General features: G+C 40.8%; 1 protein-coding gene across 2 annotated transcripts in view; it reads right to left on the bottom strand.

The window, feature by feature from the left end:
* Tbck (TBC1 domain containing kinase) overlaps positions 1 to 18867 on the bottom strand; it is a 153758-nt gene that overhangs the window by 20578 nt on the left and 114313 nt on the right. For both annotated transcript variants that reach the window (XM_031375551.1, XM_031375552.1), the window contains exon 24: positions 8335 to 8510. In XM_031375551.1, coding sequence (XP_031231411.1) covers positions 8335 to 8510 — 176 coding nt within the window. The remainder of the gene's footprint in view (positions 1 to 8334; positions 8511 to 18867) is intronic.

Raw genomic sequence — 18867 nt, 5'->3', positions numbered from 1 at the left:
TTTTTCTGGTTTTTTTGAGAAAGGGTTTCTCTGTATAGCTCTGGTTGTTCTGGAACTCACTCTGTAGACCAGGCTGGCCTTGAACTCAGAAATCTGCCTGTTTTGGCCACCCAAGTACTGGGATTAAAGGTATGCACCACCACTGCCCAGCCTGCAAGGTCTTTTTCCACAATGTTAATTCTACCAAGCTATATGCTTGGGAAGTCTTCACATTCTAATATGTTTCTTAATCTCTTTCTTCACACATTTAAAGTTTTTACTGTAGAGGTTTTTGTTTTTGTTTTTTTTTAACCTCTTTTGTTATATATATTCTAAACATTTTATTTGAGAAACTGGGAAGGGGAGCGTGTCTATGATCTCTTTCTCAGCATGCTTGTTACACATATGTATTAAGACTGGTAAATTTTGTAAGTCAATTACGTATCCTAACACTTGGCTGAAATTATTGATAATTTCTACAATTTTTCTAGTCAAATTTTGGGAACAAAGGGTATAAGATAATATAATCTTCAATTGAAAATAATTTGATTTAATACTTTCCCATTTGTATCCCTTCTCTTGCCTTACTGCTCCAGCTAATGCTTTAATCACATTATTGATGAGCAGTGGGGATAATAGTTCACAGTCTTCTCCCATTCCTGATTTTAATAGGGCTTATTAATGGTTTTATTCACTTAGGATGATATTGGTCATGAGTCTGTCATACATAACCTTTATTATGTTGGAATATGTTTCCTTCAGTCCTACTTCAGTCCTAATGTCTTTAAACAGGACCAACTGGTTTGGATCTAGGGCTAAAACATCAAGTGGTATCAACTGCTAATGTAACTCTATCAACTATTCATCCTAGTAGACATATCCTTCAACACTGTCTACTGTACAGCCCACAGTACCAAAGACCCACTCAGACATGAGATGCCAAAGGACAGAATGCTGAACTTGTATAGACCAGATACAAACACACATGGGATGAACATAGTCTCCTTAGGAGCCAGCTTCCTCTGACCACAGATATTATCTCCACAGCACTTTGATGATAACCTCAACAACACATTCTTAAGGCCATAGCAGAAAGCACAGTACTAGAGTTCACTAAGAAGGAAGATGGTGTAGTAATGTAAGCAGTGGGGTTGATTTTAAGAAAGTGTAAGCCTGCAGTTGGATTGCCTAGTTTTCCTTTCCTCCCTTTTTGGTCCATCTTTCCCTTCCTTCTTCTTTCCCCTTTCTTTCCCAAGAGCTCTAGAAATAAAGCTGTAAAACTCAGCCTTTATGTGAAGCAAATGAGATTAACATTCCTTCAAAGTCTTCCTGTTTACATATAACATCAGTTGGACCCACATTTGCATGACTAAGGCCACCTTTAACGTGAACTCCAGGAAATTTGAAACTCCAAATATTTATAGCTACCAAACAACATTTGGGCCTGGTATTACCTTTGAAGCCATTAACATTACTCATACAGTTTACTGCACTACACAAGAAATATTTTCTATTGCCTTTCTCTACAATTTCCATGATACATTGAAGAAATCTTTACCTAGAAGCATTTCAAGCTTCTTATAGAAACAGAAGGAAAATATGATTTCAGCAAAAGTGTTGCTGTTCCCTTCTCTGTTGCCTCTGGCAGTGCTGGCAGGGCTTTAGGAGGTATTTCTACACGTGGGGTGTTTTACTGCCCAGTTTACTGCCAGGCAGTCTGGCTGTAGCCTTCAGCTTTCTTTGCACTCTACTGCTTGGCTTTGCTATCCTCAGGCACACTCAAAGGGCACTTCATGCTGGTTTGATAATGCACTCTTCTTTACTTGTAACCAAAACGGACAATAGCTAAATGACTGCAGCCTCCTAGAATTCCCAGGAAGCAGTCCTAAGCGGTCTGCAAGGGCAGTTCCTTAAATTTACAGGCACAAAGTTCATTTGCTTAAGATTAAGAGTTCCACCCTCTTTTCACAAAAAAAGCGTCTCAATTATTTTACATAGGTTAGAAATATGAGATTAAAATGCAATTTTAGAAATTCATTATCCCTAAAACACAAATGGAGACATAAGACTTATGTTAGCCTCTCATCTAATTGGCAGAAAGCAGAGCTGGTGGGCCCCAGCACTGGGGAGGGAGAGGCAGTTTTAGTTCTGTGCCAGTCTGTCCCTACACAGCAAGTTAGAGGCTAGCACGTACTATGGAGACCTTGCTTCTAGAACAGAAGCAAGGGGTGTAACAAGGAGTGGAGAAACACCAACACTTCAAAATTATTTTTCTTTAGCGAAGGAAATGACAGAATGTTCTTTTTCCCCTGTTTTGTGGTAAGGGAGAGATGGAATTATTTTAAAAGTACACGAATTATGACCGGTAGAGTGATAGTAGACCTACATCAACTGTAAAGTTTTACCTCGATGAGAACTGAGTCACCATACAATAATACTTCACAGGTTCTGTAAGGATTCCAGTAGCTTTACATTTGTTTATAAGATTTATTTATTTTCTGTGTATGAGAGTTTGCTTTTGTTATATTTATATACTGCATGGTACCAAAGAGGTCAGAGATGTTAGCGGATTCTAGCCCATGGCTTTAAGTATTAAACCATCACTACTGAAAGGGTTGCTGAAATGGTTCAGTGAGTAAAACGAGCTTGCTGCCAAGCAGATGACCCAAGTTCGAGTCCCAGGACCCACATGGTGGAAGAAGAAAACCAGCTTTACAAGTTGTCCTCTGACTTCCACATGTACACTGTGGCACGTACCCTTCCCCAATAAATACATATAAATATTACATTATTACATTTCAATAGTTATTAAATAGTTAAAAATATTAACATAGTTTTTCTTGATTTTGGTGGCAGTATTTGTTTAAAAACATCTGCAGGCAGAGTTTTTTTGCTGATGACTAGGCCATGTGTACGCATGGGTGCTGAGTACAAGGCCATGTGTACGCATGGGTGCTGAGGATGAGGCCATGTGTACGCATGGGTGCTGAGGACAAGGCCATGCGTACGCATGGGTGCTGAGGATGAGGCCATGTGTACGCATGGGTGCTGAGGATGAGGCCATGTGTACGCATGGGTGCTAATGACTAGGCCATGATGACTAGGCCATGTGTACGCATGGGTGCTGATGACGATGCCACGTATGTATGGGTGCTGATGACTAGGCCATGTGTACATATGGGTGCTGGGGATAAGGCCATGTGTACGTATGGGTGCTGAGGACGAAGCCATGTGTACGCACGGGTGCTGAGGACGAGGCCATGTGTACGCACGGGTGCTGAGGACGAGGCCATGTGTATGCACGGGTGCTGAGGACGAGGCCATGTGTATGCACGGGTGCTGAGGACGAGGCCATGTGTACGCATGGGTGCTGAGGACGAGGCCATGTGTACGCATGGGTGCTGAGGACGAGGCCATGTGTACGTATGGGTGCTGAGGACGAGGCCATGTGTATGTATGGGTGCTGAGGACGAGGCCATGTGTATGTATGGGTGCTGATGACTAGGCCATGTGTACGCATGGGTGCTGAGGATGAGGCCATGTACGCATGGGTGCTGATGACGATGCCATGTACACATGGGTGCTGAGGACAGCAGTAGAGTAAGCAGGAATGGGGTAGCTTCTGAGTGAATACATTCGTTGGTATGTGTTAACCGGCTCATGTCAGTTTTGTGTATGTGGAAGAGCATATGCAGGGACTAATAGAAACCTGGCCATCAGCACAAAGTTAACAACTTGAAGTCGGCTCTACCAGCTGCCAATTAACATTACACGGCCATTATGAGGTCATTATAAGGCTCTGATTCTTTAGCATCTTTAAGCTCGGTTTCTTCATCAACCAAAGTTGCTGAAGACTCTACGTCTTGGGGCTGGTGCCACACTTGAGATGGTGCGAGCTGTAAATAGGAGCTATTATTAAAACTTAGCTCACTGAAATGTACTTATTCCTAGCATCCCTTACTCTAAAGCAGGACATGCATCTGAACTATGCACTTACATCCTTCATAAATGTCTTAAGCCAACTGGGTAGTCTCCAATGCTGGACTCAGGAATTGGCATTAGTTGGGAAAGTGAGGGCATGTTAATAAATCCTAAACCATATTGTAGACTTCTAACTACCCCAGGACTTCTGGCAGCATCAGGAACTTTTTACTTCCTGACTATACCTCTGCTCAGTCTAGGCTAGAGGTGGTGCACCACTTTAACTGCAGCCCTTGGGAAGCAGAGGCAGAAGGAAGTCTAACAGCTCTAATTCACAACAGCTCTAATTGCTATGTAAAAACAACTTTCTATCTTTCCAATTAAATTGCAATTGCTGTAAGTGCACAGAATTTGTCAGCTCTCATATCTGGTATACTGGTCAGCACACAAACACAATAAAAAACCTGCTGACTGAAGGACTGTTACATGAGGAAATGTGTTTAGTTTGACATTCTCATTGCCCTGCCTTCTTCTGAGCACTGGCTTGCTTTGGGGCTTAGGTGGCAAAGAGCACAGGATGAGCTGTGGGTTCATTCACTGCCAACTGTCGCTTAACTGTTTTAACTCTGGAGGGTGGGGATGCAGTGGGGCTGTGGATGGCTACCCTGCTCTCTTCTCCTATAAATATTTCCTGGCCACTTTCTAAATGCTAAGCCTGGAGCCAGGGTACAAATATTACAGGCACACTAGTCTGTCCTGTCTTATCCTGAGATTCTGGGGATGTTTTTGCTTGTTTCTCTCCTTCACTCTTATTGTCTTTCCTATTCATTTGTTTTAAGTATAAAATATTTTGATGTTTTATATTTATACCAAATAACTGTATTTTATATCTTTTTAAAAGTTATGCCCAGTACCTCAGAGAATTATAGTTTCCTAGCTGATATTAAGATTACATCTAAAAATTAAATTTCATATTCTAACATGATTCTAAACACGAAACTTGTGAATCCCTCATTACTGTACAGATCCCCCTTGCCTTTATTTACTTGCAAATAGGATTCAATATGAAGAGTTAGGAGGAAATATCAGTTGTTTTATAATGTGATGAATCCACAACGTGGATTATTTTCAAAAGCCTGTTTTCTAGCTTGAAAGGTAACAGACAGTTTAAACACCTCAACCAAAGGGTATACTAGAACAGCACTCCATTCTCCACGGTATTCACGATACTCATGGATACCCCGTGATTCTGGGGACAGGGTTTAACTTGTATTTTTTTCAAAGCACTATGAAATGAAGGTGTCAACATTTGGTATCTGGAGATAGAAAAGAAATATGTAATAAAATAAGAGGGCACAGAGAAGAAACAGAAATGTTGTGATGATAAATGAACCAACTTTAAAAATAACTTAGAGATAGACACGGTGGTGCATGCCTACAATCCCAGCACTTGGGGAGTCCAGAAGGAAGAAGATCGTGAGTTTTGTGCCAGCCTTGGCTACACAGCAGCCCTGTTCCATAAAACCAAAGCAAAATTTTTGTTTTAAAGCAATATTCCAAAGAGGGATCTGAAATAATTCACAAGGGGGAAAGAGATGGCCTAGCAGTTAAAAGCTCATACTGCTCTTGCAGAAGATCTGAGTATGGCTCCCAGCATCACATTGGGCAGCTCACAACTGCTTTCAACTCCAGTTCCAGGAGATCCAATGTCTCTGATATCTGTGGGTAACGGAACTCACGTACAGTTACCCTGGCCTACCAAATATACATAATTCAAAATAATAATGATAATAGTAAATAATGAGAATAATAATAATCTTAAACACTGAGAAGTACCACCAAAACTGGCCAGATAGGTATACTAGAAAAGAGAGTAATTCACAAGGTGAGTCTTTTGGGATATTTGAGAAAGATAGGTGATCTCATATTCCTGCCTCATTGCCTTGAGCCAACCCCACCCTCAAATGGCACAGAGCAGTATTGACACTTTTCCTCTAGTGTTCAATTACAGAGAGTGAACATTTCAAGTCCAGTTCCAACTTCAGTCTAAGAACTTTGGGAAGAACCATTCCGATATAGGCAGCCCACCTACTCATCAGAGGACAGTGTTCCGGCTCCCTCCTCTGCTTTCTAACTGTCTGCAGAAAATAAAGGAGTGTGACAATGCAAAGCAGCCAGAGAGCTGGGAGACCTGGACTGAACACCACTTCCATACGATGAATGCTGTGAATTTCAAGTAAGTAAATTAGTCAAAGGAAACTATCTGAGATGTGGTATTCACATACTGTATGAGTGTTTTGTCTGTATCTATGTATGTGCATTATGTTTTTAATAATAATAATAATAATAATAACAACAATAGTTTTTAAAATTAAGAATGTCATACAATACATTCTTTCTCTCTCTGTCTCTCCTCTCTCTCTCTCTCTTTCTCTCTCTCTCTCTCTCTCTCTCTCACACACACACACACACACACACACACACTCTGTGTGTGTGTGCATCTGTGGAGGTCAGAGGTTGATGTTAGGTATCTTCTATCATTTTCTACCTTATTTTTGGGGAAGGGTCTTTGATGAACCTGGGGCTCACTGATTTGGTTGGACGGACTGACCAGGAAGCCTCAGGCACCATCCTGTCTCTGCAGCCTCAGTGCTGAGCTTGTAGACACAGGCCCATGCCACATTTCTCAGCTTTTCATCTGACTCAGAGCCTCAGGCCTGTGTACTAAGCTACATTCCCAGCCTTTTTCTGATGGTTTAAGAGACAATGATTTTAATTAAAGGCTCAGGCAAAATATAAAATAAGATGTTAAAAAGAGTAAAGTGATTTCAAATTCTTGAAGCACCAGATCTGAACTTCTGGCTAGTCAAATGGAATTTATTCCTCCTTTGAGAATCCACATACCTACTCTCTAAGGAGCTCTCTGTAACCCAGAGCCTTAAAACCCAGGCACATGGGGTCTTTACTTTCTCTAAACTCAGGGCCCTATAATCTTATAGAGAAAATAAAAGGATTATTTTGAAAAAAAAAAAAGCCTGGGTTCTGGGCTGAGTGTGTGGTGATATATATACTCCCTCCCAGCTCTCAAAAGGCAGAAGCAGGCAGGTATCTGTGAGTCAAGGCTAGCCTGGTCTATAGACTGAGCTTCAGGCTGGTCAGGGCTATATAATGAGAGTCTGTTTCAAAAAACACAATGAAGCAACAACAACTACAAATATAAAAATTGAGGTTATATTTGAAACTGTGGGGTCTTAAATTGTACTGTAAGTAAACTAAGATTTTTCACACTGCTTTTGCAATTCTGGGAAAGCATGGTTTGAATTTCATTTTAAAATCTGAGACTAAAATATGCACATGAAATGCAGATTTTGGCATATAAGACTCCATCAGTTGGATACCCCTAATTTATTGTTTTTATACTTAGAACAAGATATAAATGTAAAAATTTAAAGTTATTAAAGTCTTCATTTATATTTCATATACTTTATTTAAAAAAAGAAAGACTGGCTAGGAATTGCTCTGTTAAGAAAAAGTATAGGGCTGGAGAGATGGCTCCAAAGTTAAGAGCACTGGGTGCTCTTTTAGTAGACTAGATTTAGTTCCCTGTACCTACATGGTAGCTCACAAGTGTCTATAACTCCAGTTCTACTTATATACTTTTGAATAAAAGCTCATATACACAAAATGAAAATAAATAAATATTTTAAAAGGTATGAGGGTTACAGACATCAGACATAGATCAGTGGTAGAGAGCTTTATAGCACAGTTAGTCAGTGTTCTGGCTTTGGTCTGCAACACTGCTTTGACCTCTAATACCATGAATGTACACACACACACACACACACACACACACACACACACACACACACACACACACAAAAGCGTGCACGAGTGTGCACAATTCCTCCCACCCCCAATGTCTAGGTAGAGTTTGGAAAACATTTTTATAACTTTGATTTGCGTTTTTTTCACACAGTTTCAGGGTTACTTAGTGTTAGCATCCAAAGCCTGTGGCAATGCATGGGCGGGTCTCAGACCTGTTGCCAGGGCAACAGTAGCCATAGTCCCAGAATCCATTGGGCTCACCTCCCACCTTTACCTGTGGCCAGTACATCAGAACACATATATATACAGGGGACATTCCTCCACCTTCCCTTCTCTCCTTCTCTCTCTCCCTCACCCTCTCCCTCTTCCTCCTCTCTTTCCACGATATTGCCCCCTCTCTCCCTCTCAATTAAACCTCTTACACGCGGAACTGTTTGGGCCTAGAGTGTGGTATGTTCTGACTCGACCCGCCATTCTAACACATCACTTAGCTATTCAAGTTCAAAGGCATCGCAGAAATGTTCTCTGCTTTCACCAGACCCCTGTATAAGGAAAGGAAGATGCAGGAATAGGGCCCTGCCACCCTTTCAAAACAACAGCCAAGGATACTCCTCAGTGTTTCGGATGTCAACCACCAGGAGCTTTGGTTTACTGGACTTGGTTTTCTTGGTGGGGGTTTTGAAGTGGCCTGTCACTGTGAGCTCACACAGATCGATCAGGTCCTCTGCTGAAATCCGGGGTGACACTTCTGATTTCAGGTCACTTAAAGGGATGGATTCTCTTGACTGAAAAAGAAAAGGTACAAGAAACAAAAATATTGGTAATTTTATAGAGACAAACTATAGGCAGTTTATATCTTCCAAGGAGAAGATGACTCTAGCTCAATTTGGGAAATTACTGTATAACTGTGCTCCTTGCGAAACAGACCTCAATCAAACTAGGTCTCATCTTTTCACCTGTCACATGGTACGTGGCTAACTGAGACCAAGGATATTAGCAGTCATTCTTGGTGTTATTTAGAAGAGTGAAGCATTACCACCCCCATATCCCCACAGTAAGCAATGCGATAAATTTAACCCAACAAAAGTTAACTGAACAGTACTATTGATTTTGAAACCGTCTGTGAGGTAACTTGAGAATTTAAGAGCTTTCAAGAGCTGGGAATGTAGCTCAATAGAAAAGTGTTTGCCCTATATGCATGAAGCCCTGGTCCCAGTAAAACAACAAACAAACAAACAACAACAAACCCACAAAGAGCTCTGAACATTTTCTTGATTGGCAGTAAGGCAATCAGGGAGAAAGTATTTATATGCTTAGTCACTATCAAAATTGAGCCTAATTGTTCTCTTATTTCTGAGTTTCATTCTGTAATTCTAGTCTGGATCTTCAACTTAGTATTTCTAGGAAAAGACATGAACCATATAAATCATTCACCAGACAAATTTATTCTGAAAACAAAACCAAAACTGTACTCAACTGGAATCTGATGTCAGCTTTCATCTCTGAGGTTTCTCTGTGTCCTAAAATCTTTAGTGGTAAAACACATTCCATTTACCTTGTTAGTGTTTGAACAGAAATGGAAATAGCTAAGCTTTATGAGTTTAATTTTTTAATATTAAGAATTAAATCTATTTAAATATTTTGTGGGCTGGAGAGATGGCTCAGTGGTTAAAAGCACTGAGTGCTCTTTCAGAGGTCCTGAGTTCAATTCCCAGCAACCACATGGTGGCTCACAACCATCTGTAACAGAATCTGATGCCCTCTTCTGGTGTGTCTGAAGACAGTGACAGTGTATTAACATACATAAAAATAAATAAATAATTCTTTTTTGTTTTTTGTTTGCTTGTTTGTTTTTTGTTTTTGTTTTTTTTTTGTTTTTTTTTGTTTTTTTCTGAGACAGGGTTTCTCTGTGTAGCCCTGGCTGTCCTGGAACTCACTCTGTAGACCAGGCTGGCCTCGAACTCAGAAATCCACCTGCCTCTGCCTCCCAAGTGGCAATAAATAATTCTTAAAAAAATATTTAAAATTAAAAGATTGAAGAGCTTTAAAATCAGAGTCTCCCTGTGCTTTTTTGTGAGACTGCAATCTGGCAGGTGTTTCTCACTGTCTCCATATGAAGCTATGCATATCTTTGGAGATGAAACAAAGAACTTTGATTGGCCTAGTTCTGCCTGCAGTCACTTGGTGATGAATGTGGCATTTTGAATGGAAGTGTCATCTGAGTGAAGGACATGGCTGTTAAGGAAGAGTACTTTATAGGAGTATTCTCTCTGAAGAAAAAGTGCCCTGAGCTCTGATCCATCCAAATGTGTACGGGAGGGGTTTTTAGGGAAGAACATTACTGCACTGTTTTTTTTTTAAACTCTTTTTATTGATTCTTTGTGAATTTCACATCACAGACCCCAATCCCACTCATCTCTCTGTCTCTCCACATCCACCCTCTGCTCTTACAACCTCTCCCTAAAACAAAACAAAGCAAACAAACCCCAAATCTGGTTGTGGGAGCTGTGCATCTTACCCTATACCCCTTCCCACACAGCTTTACTTGCAAATGATCATTGCAATGAGTCACTGGTCTCCTTCAAGGCCTGTAGTTTTGCTACTCTATCAATACTGGATCTTCACTGGGACTCCTCTCAGCTATCCTGTCCAGTGCCACAGAGAATCTGCAGCTTTGGTTCTAAAGGACCAGCCCCTTCAGGATCCCTATCAGTTTATAGATGGGATAGATGTTGGGGTGGACCAATTCAAGGGTCTGGGCATGAGCGGTATCTAAGTTGTTCAGCATGATAACTCTTCCACACTCATAAATTACATGGGGCCAGGACTCCAGTACCCATGCCACGTGGGTCAGCTGTGCAGCACTGCCTAAGCGAGGTGCAGGGCCTGCTTTCTCCCACCGCTGTTGCCTGTTTGGTGGAGGGACAGCTTTCCCTGCTGCACAGTTCACTGTTTGTTTGTTTATGACAAGGTTTCTCTGTGCCCTAGCTGTACTAGAACTCATTCTGTATAGACTATTCCTTGAACTCATGGAGATCCATTTGCCTCTGCCTCCGGAGTGCTGGGACTAAAGGCATGCACCACCATACCTGATCAAATGTTAAGAGCAGGAGAGGAATCACAGACAAAGCATAACTTTCCAGCATTCTCTGAATGTATGTTAAAAAAGAATTTTAATATGATATATGCAACTGCCTCTGTAGATTAACTTTAGGAGTTAAAACAAATGAAACAATTATGACAAATTACACCAAGAAGAGAGCAGTAAAATTATTATGTACTACATATTCTCGTGTGTTTTTAGTTTCCTAAGCAGTTTCATTATCTATTATAAACTTTGTCCTAAGAGGAAAACAGAGCTGCTTCTGCATACCATGAGCCTCACTGCGTTAGCACCATGTGTGCTGGCACTTTGCTCTGGTGACTGGAGCCTCTAGCTCACAGCCTTTGTTACAGGAAATGCAGAGGGACTTAGAATAACTACATATAACTCAGGTTTTATCACAAGAAAGGCTTTTTTTAAAAAAAGATTTATTTATATTACTTATTATATGTAAGTATACTGTAGCTGTCTTCAGACACACCAGAAGAGGGTATCAGATCTCATTACGGATGGTTGTGAGCCACCATGTGATTGCTGGGATTTGAACTCAGGACCTTTGGAAGAGCAGTCAGTGCTCTTAACTGCTGAGCCATCTCTCTAGCCCCACAAGAAAGTTTTGACTGTTTAACATTATATGGGAATTATGAGCAAAGAATTATTTATTTGGTACTTTTAGATTTGAATGCTCAACAATTAAAAGTTATCTTTTTTTCTCCTTTCTTGCTTTGCGTGTATGTGCTTTTGGGCACATGAATGTGTGGGTGTACATGTGTATGTGGGCTCATGTTTGCTTGAAGGTGTATGTGCATGTGTGTTTAGGCAAGAAGTCAACCTTAGATGTTATTCCTTGAGAGCCATTCAGTTTGCCTTTTGAAACAGTTTCTGCCATTGGTTTGGAGACAGTTGAGCATGCAAGGCTGGCTGGCCAGAGCTGGACACACGCTGGCTTTTAAACTTCATCCTAGGGATCCTCGTGCCTGCACACTGGTCACATTATGGCTGGGGGCATCCCCTCAGCCTCTTCTCTACTTTGTAATATGCAACTGCCCTGCTGCTCAGACTGACCTTGGACTCGTGACCCCCAGCTTCAGCCTTTGAGTGCTAAGAGTAGAGTTGTTTATCACCATAGCCAGGGCAGAGCAAGCTTACATAGTTAAAGTCCAAAATGTAAATCTGAGAATTAAAAAAAAATCAGATTGTTTTATTTACCCAGAATCAGAATTTATTTGGCAGATTACTGATGAAAACTCTGTAGTAATCCAGACCTTTGAAATGGCTACCTGCATGGATTTATAGTAATTCCCACCAAGTCCCAGACATCTAAATATGAAAACAAGATACACATTTTGCTATTTGTAAGCACAGAATTTTGACATTGTGGGAAAGCCTGGGCTTCTACTTCTAACACCGCATCAGTTCTACTTTTAGGAGCTATGCTGTGTAATGCACACATACACACACACACACACACACTTCATCCTTCAATGCATATAATATATATATATATACACATACATACATACATATATATGTGTGTGTGTATATATGCATTAATATTCTTTCTAGTCCCCTTCCCACTTTCAAGCTAATATGAATGAAACAATGAATGAAACAGGAATTTTGATAAGGATCTCATTCAAAATGCACCCTCCCATTCAATTCCCCAGTATCTAATCAGTGCCTTGGGGTAGCAACCCTGCTATGTGACTCACAACAGAGGTGTCATAGTGCAGTAAGGAGCTCTCTCAAAGGCTTTTGCATCTCATAAACTACTGAAAGTTGAGATGATATAGCACGTAAGGGAAACTTGGAGGATGAATTCAAAAATAAAGGAAGAAAGGAAGACATATGAAATCAGACAGAAGAAAATAGGTCCGGAAACACATCACGATGAACATATCTTGGCCCTAAAGTTTTAAACATGAGACTGGAGAAAAGACAGCAAGGAAAGAAAAGGTAAATTCAGATTTACACATGTGAAACTCAGTTTCACAGAATACATCACATTGAAAATATTAATAATATAACTAGAGACAGGAACAGAAATTTGTAAGATGTCATGGCTGGAGAACCATATTAGGTATCAGCAGAGAACTGTAAGTAAATTCACAAGAAAAAACTAATTAAAAAAGAAAAACTGCAAAACATTATTGATTTTGGCAGACATAGTTATAAACTGCTGAGACAACCTTAAATTTTGTAGTATTAGAAGCAGAGTTGAAATGTTTTGTAAAAAATTTCAACCAGTTCTCATTTTTCTCCACATCATTACTAAGACGACTTAAAGTGCTCAGTATTTCAAGTGCACATGCAAAGGATAGCCCTTTGCAAAAGGCAGAGACATAAACCATCAAGCTTTAAGAGAAAAGCCACTTTAAAAAGATCACTCTACAAAGTCCCATCATCTACAGAGACATTTTTTTTCCTGTACATTTAAGACACTACATTGCTCCAGTAGCACTTTTAAAGTTTATCTTTCTTCTTTTTAGAGGACTGGAAGTTCCTAAGATTCAGAAAGAGCATCCTCAACAGAGATAGCTGCTATGCTCTGGAGGCTGCATAATGCATTTTTCACACAGGAGAGGTTTTGTTCCCCTAAATAGAGGAGAGATAATGCATGTGAGTATGAAATACAGAGAGGAGAGACAGAATTCTTTTCAGTGATTGAGGATTTTATGCTAAAAATTTCATAGATGTGCTCTATAAAAACTGAGTGCAGGCTAAATTTCCTCAAAGACAGTAATTTTCCCTTTGATTTACAGTATCAGCTTGGGGATATTTCATCCTCTGGGCTCAGTTTTATGATGAATAATTGAAGAAAGAAGACTAAATGACACTATTATTTATTTTAACTCTAGTGTTCTGTGACTTTATTTCTGGTAGGCAGCAATACACTTCCAAACTCCTGCTCCCGTCCTTGGACAAAAGTGAGGAACTTGTTTAGTACTCTGTTATTTGAGGTTTACTTAAAAAGACTCAGTGGGGATCACTGCAGGCCTCCTCATAAGCAGGACACACACATACAGACAGACTAGTGAGAACTTAGCACCAAACCAAGTACAAGTCATGCTCTACCCAGTTAAAGATGTTTCTCTGAGGACAGTCAAGATGGAGGTGGCAGTAAGCGAAGAGCGCGTCAGTGTAGGTGGGGTAGAGTACTGAGACAGGGGCAAAGGGGTTCTACTTGCTTACTTGTGTAGAAGTCTCTGGAAGGAATTTTCAAATAGAAGCAGAACCTGGATGCAGAGCGTCCAACTTCCTGGAAGGGGTTACTTACTGCTGCTACTCTACACAGTATGGGCATGGCCTGTTTCCTCTGATAGCCTCAGATACATCTTCAGAGCAAAGACAGTGATTTGAGGCCAAGGAGCTGAATCAGAGCTAGAGTTTTACCTCCAACTTAGCCTCCAAGGCACAGCTGTTACCTGAGTCCAGCTTGTGGCCTCACTAGTCCTCTCAGTAAGTCTTCCCTGTCTGTTGAAGTGCTTTGAGCTTGTGGCGTCACTAATTCTCTCAGTAAGTCTTCCCTGTATGTTGACGAGCTTAGCAACAATGTATTTGTTAAGCTGCTCCTTGCTACTCAGAATATTTTTTCATCAGTATGTAAACAAAGGGTATCAAATAAATAGCCCAAATAGTCTCTGATTAGAAGCTTTGGCACATGCTTGAGAAGAAAATCTGTAGTTCTCCCTATTCATTCTTACGACCACGTCGAGAACAAGGTGTTGAGTGAGGTCAGCAGAATGCTAGTTTTATTATTACTCCTAATTTCTGATGAAGTATTTGTGGGCTAGTTTTTTTGCTATTTGGAGAAAAAGAACTTCACTTGAGAGAATTCTTCTGTAAGATGGGTCTCTAGGCAAGTCTGTGGGCATTTTCTTGACTAATGACAGACGTGTGAGGGCTCATCCAGTGTGGGTGGTAGTACCCCTGAGTTGAAGGTCCTTGTTTATATAAGACTGCAGACTGAGTAAGCCATGGGGAGCATGCTAGTCAGCGGAGTCCCTTCATGGTCCCCACTTCGGTTCCTGCCTCGAGTTCTTGTGCTGACTCCCCCGATGAGTGATTGTGACTTTATCACAGCAATGGAAATTAACGAGGACACAAGGCTTATCTACTATCATGGCAGCCAACCACTTATATTAAGTGAAAAGATTCCAAAGTTTCGGCAGAGAACACAGAGAACAGAGGACGGATACTCAGCTGTTTCTAATAAGTAATTACTTATTTGAATGCACTATAAACCAAGCCAGACAATGTTCATGAGAATTTGGGTACAGAAGCATCAAAGTCCATAATGTGTTTAGCTGTAAGTATTTCTAACTTCTTTCAAATATGTGAAGGCATTTTAATTTTAATGAGATCAACAAGGCTATTCATATCACAGCCAAGCCTAAAACCAGAGACCATGAAGATGGACTTGAATTTATAGCATAACAATGCATAGTATGGAATGGAGCTGACAAATCTGAAGGCTGCCTTTCAATTAAGTTAAATTAGCTCTCATGTTTCATATTTTTCTTACTGAAGATAAAAGAATCTCAGAGGTAATTTTACAATTCATTTAATCTCTGAATCACAAATTGAGAATAAACAAATATAATATTTTTAGAAGAAAAATAGACAAAAGTGTAGCCAGGATGGTAAAATAGAGGTGCTAGGTGTGGAACAAAGGAAAATCTGTACTTTGATGAGAGGGAGGGAAAACTGGACACCAACAAGGGCAGCTCTACATAAGACTAAGTCAGAACGGTAACCCAGGTAACAGAGCAACCCAGCAGGCAAACTCTGCAGTCTCCCTGCTGAGTACCTTCCCTGGCACAGGCAGGTCAGAGGCAGGCTCTGCAGTCTCCCTGCTGAGTACCTTCCCTGACACAGGCAGGTGGTCACAGAGGCAAGCTCTGCAGTCTCCCTGCTGAGCACCCGCCCTGGCACAGGCAACTGCAGTGTTCACACAGCACCTGGCCAGCAGTCCAGCACAGACTCCACAGTTTTAGATAGAACACTAAAGTCCAGTCTTGGTGCTGGCTGGTTGGAGGGACTTCTCTGTTCCAAAGAAGGAATCTTCTACAATGGTATTACCTGATGTCACCTTGCCTGAACCGACCGGCAGCTTGAGCCAGTGGACCTCCCTGGACTAAGGATAGCCATCTCAGCATCCTGCAGTTTCAGCATAAGAGGATGATGCCTCTACTACATGTCCAAGTCCAACGTGAGCTGGACCTGCAGGCATTAGGAAAGGTTTCTTCCATACCTCAAGACTATAGCTCCTAATGCAAAATCCCAGCTTCACCTACACATGTCCTTTCAGAGCTTGGAAAGATACAACCCTATTCTAAAACTATAGTATATTAGCTACCAAAGGCCCAGTTAGCCCTTGGCACCATCTGAACACACAATGGGGAATGGGAAAGCTCTGTCCTTGTCTACAGCCTGGAGATTAAACTTAGTACAGAGAGTCTTGACTCAAGTTTGTCCATTGGAACAAAGGGAAGGTCCCTTTTATCTTTAGCAGATCTAGGGATGCATCAACAAATGCTACATGCCTCATTCTTACTGACGTTTCCTAGGGATCTTTCCATCCATACAGATGGCAGATACCACAGCTACAAGCTCCATCACCACTTATACTAACCCACACAAAACAGAAAAGATCTCCTCCACATCCTATAACTCAAGGATCATGGAGACCAGTGCCACAAACTCAAATGCTCCATGCCCTCTCCTCTACAGTACACAGAATTGAGACCATTTGCTGAACTCCTGGGATCTGGTGAAAGCATCAGTGATGACTCTCATCTCTATAAAACAGTTAACAGTGCTATGAGACCAAGCACCGATGGGGATTGTCGTGTGGGACCTAAGGAACGTAGAGTTTAGGTTCTACAATGTTGAGTTCAAGGTTACTATTACCACAGAACTCAGAATGACCTGTACTCATCCCAGACGACAGAGAGAAAATTCTACCCTATCCTCTAGGGATATGGCTCTAAGGAGTGGGTGCTGATGTCAGAGGCCTAGGTATCTCCTGCATTTATCCTGAAGGTCCTGGAGACCGTCTTCACTTTCTATAGACCAGGAACTATGGTAGCTGTTATTAGAAACCATAGCATTGCTCTTCTTGCACCGAGGGACCAAAGGACAGTTCTCTTCATATTCTGTATCACCAACACTACAAACAAAACCACAAGCCCTAGGGCCAACAGGGCTCAAATATGTGTAGTCATTGGACATGTCACTTTGCTTATGTCCACTGAAAACTCATGATAATTTTGGGATCTACTGCATTCTAGACACTGTGGACACTAAAGCTGAAGAAATTGAGAGATGTGCTGGTGAGCTGCCTATAACTAAACCCAATGCACCTACCAATGATTAATCTACCTATGATAGATCCCATAGAAACAAAACTTCTCCTACAAAAGCTACTTCATACAATACAGTAAGTAAACATTCCACCAGATATGTAGACATTAATGTAGGAAAGGCATCAGAGGAAACGATGCCATTACTGAAAAAAAAAAAAAAACTTCTGAAAAAAATGTCAGAGGAAAAGCTGAGAGATGCCTGAAAAAAATTTAAAGCAATGATTTGAACTTAGTGACATACAAAATAAAACACATGAATGATACAAAGAAATGAGAAAAACACTTCATATTACAAGTGAGAAATTTACCAAAGATACAGAACTTATACAACAAACAAACAAAAAACAAAGACAGATCTTGGAACTAAAACCCTAAATAAAATAATAACATAATAATAAAAAAATAAATAAAAAATAAAAATACAATAGCTTCCACAAAAGACTACACAAGTAGAAGAGTTTATGATGTGGAGGCCACGCCTTCTGGGTTAACCTCAGACGCAGCAGTAGTCTGATAGGAAAAGGAGGGAGATTTAAAAGAACAGAGAATATGAAATTTATGGAATACTACCAAATGGACAACTTTCACACCACAGGAATTCCAGAGGATAAGAAAGAAATGTCCTGAGAACAACACTCAGTGACTTCTCACATATGCAAAGGTATATGGATGTCTCTGTATAAAAATCTAAAGGACCATCTGGAAGCAGCCACCATGGAGCTTTGACGAAGTGTTTTCCTCTTTTCTGCTTTCCTTCTGTCACACGTCAATGTGGTCTCATGTGTGATATCAGAGGATAAGTGCAGGTATTGGTCCTCACCTTGCATCTTGTTTCACACAGGGTCTCTTATTTTTCACTGTGTGCACCAGGCTAGTTGGCTAATGAGTCTCGGGATTCTCCTGTCTCTGCCTCCAGGTACACCATGTATAAATCTTTACCAGCAGCAAGAGGACACATTCTTTTTTTCACCCAACAGCAATAGGACACACATTTCCCTCCTCTTTTTTTTTTTTTTTGGTTTTTCGAGACAGGGTTTCTTTGTATAGCCCTGGCTGTCCTGGAACTCCCTCTGTAGGCCAGGCTGGCCTCAAACTCAGAAATCCGCCTGCCCCTGCCTCCCAAGTGCTGGGATTAAAGGCGTGCGCCACCACCGCCCGGCTCATTTCCCTCCTTTATCAACACATGGAACAATCTTTAGGGTAAATCATATGCTGGCCCAAAACATCAATTGTGATTGATGGTCAGTTTTAATTTTTACCTTGATTGGATTAAGAAACAGCTAAGGGATTAGTAAAACACATCTCTGGGTATGCTTGAAAGAAATTTCCACTGAAAGTTTGCTTATGACGGTATCAACCCGGTATAGAGATTGGTTGATGATTGATAATATGAAGGTATTACTGGGATGTGGTGAGGTCAGGAGGTTGGGCCCAGTTAGAGGAAGTGGGCCACTGTGAACTTGTTAATGAGCATAATATGTTGCTCTGGCCTTTCTTATACAGCACCTTTCTTTTCTTTTATTCAGCCATGAGTAAACAGATCCCTTAGTATATACTCTTACTGTTATCATATTCTGTTCAAACACATGGGTCAAGAAACCAATAAAACCAGGAGCCAAATAAATACTTCTACCCTTAAGATGTTCTATCAGGCGTCAGGCATATATCTAC

Source organism: Mastomys coucha, unplaced genomic scaffold (assembly GCF_008632895.1).
Source record: "Mastomys coucha isolate ucsf_1 unplaced genomic scaffold, UCSF_Mcou_1 pScaffold16, whole genome shotgun sequence".
In the NCBI taxonomy this organism is placed as follows: domain Eukaryota; kingdom Metazoa; phylum Chordata; class Mammalia; order Rodentia; family Muridae; genus Mastomys; species Mastomys coucha.
The sequence above is the reverse complement of the archived record's forward strand: the minus strand, read 5'-3'. Positions and strand labels throughout refer to the sequence as shown.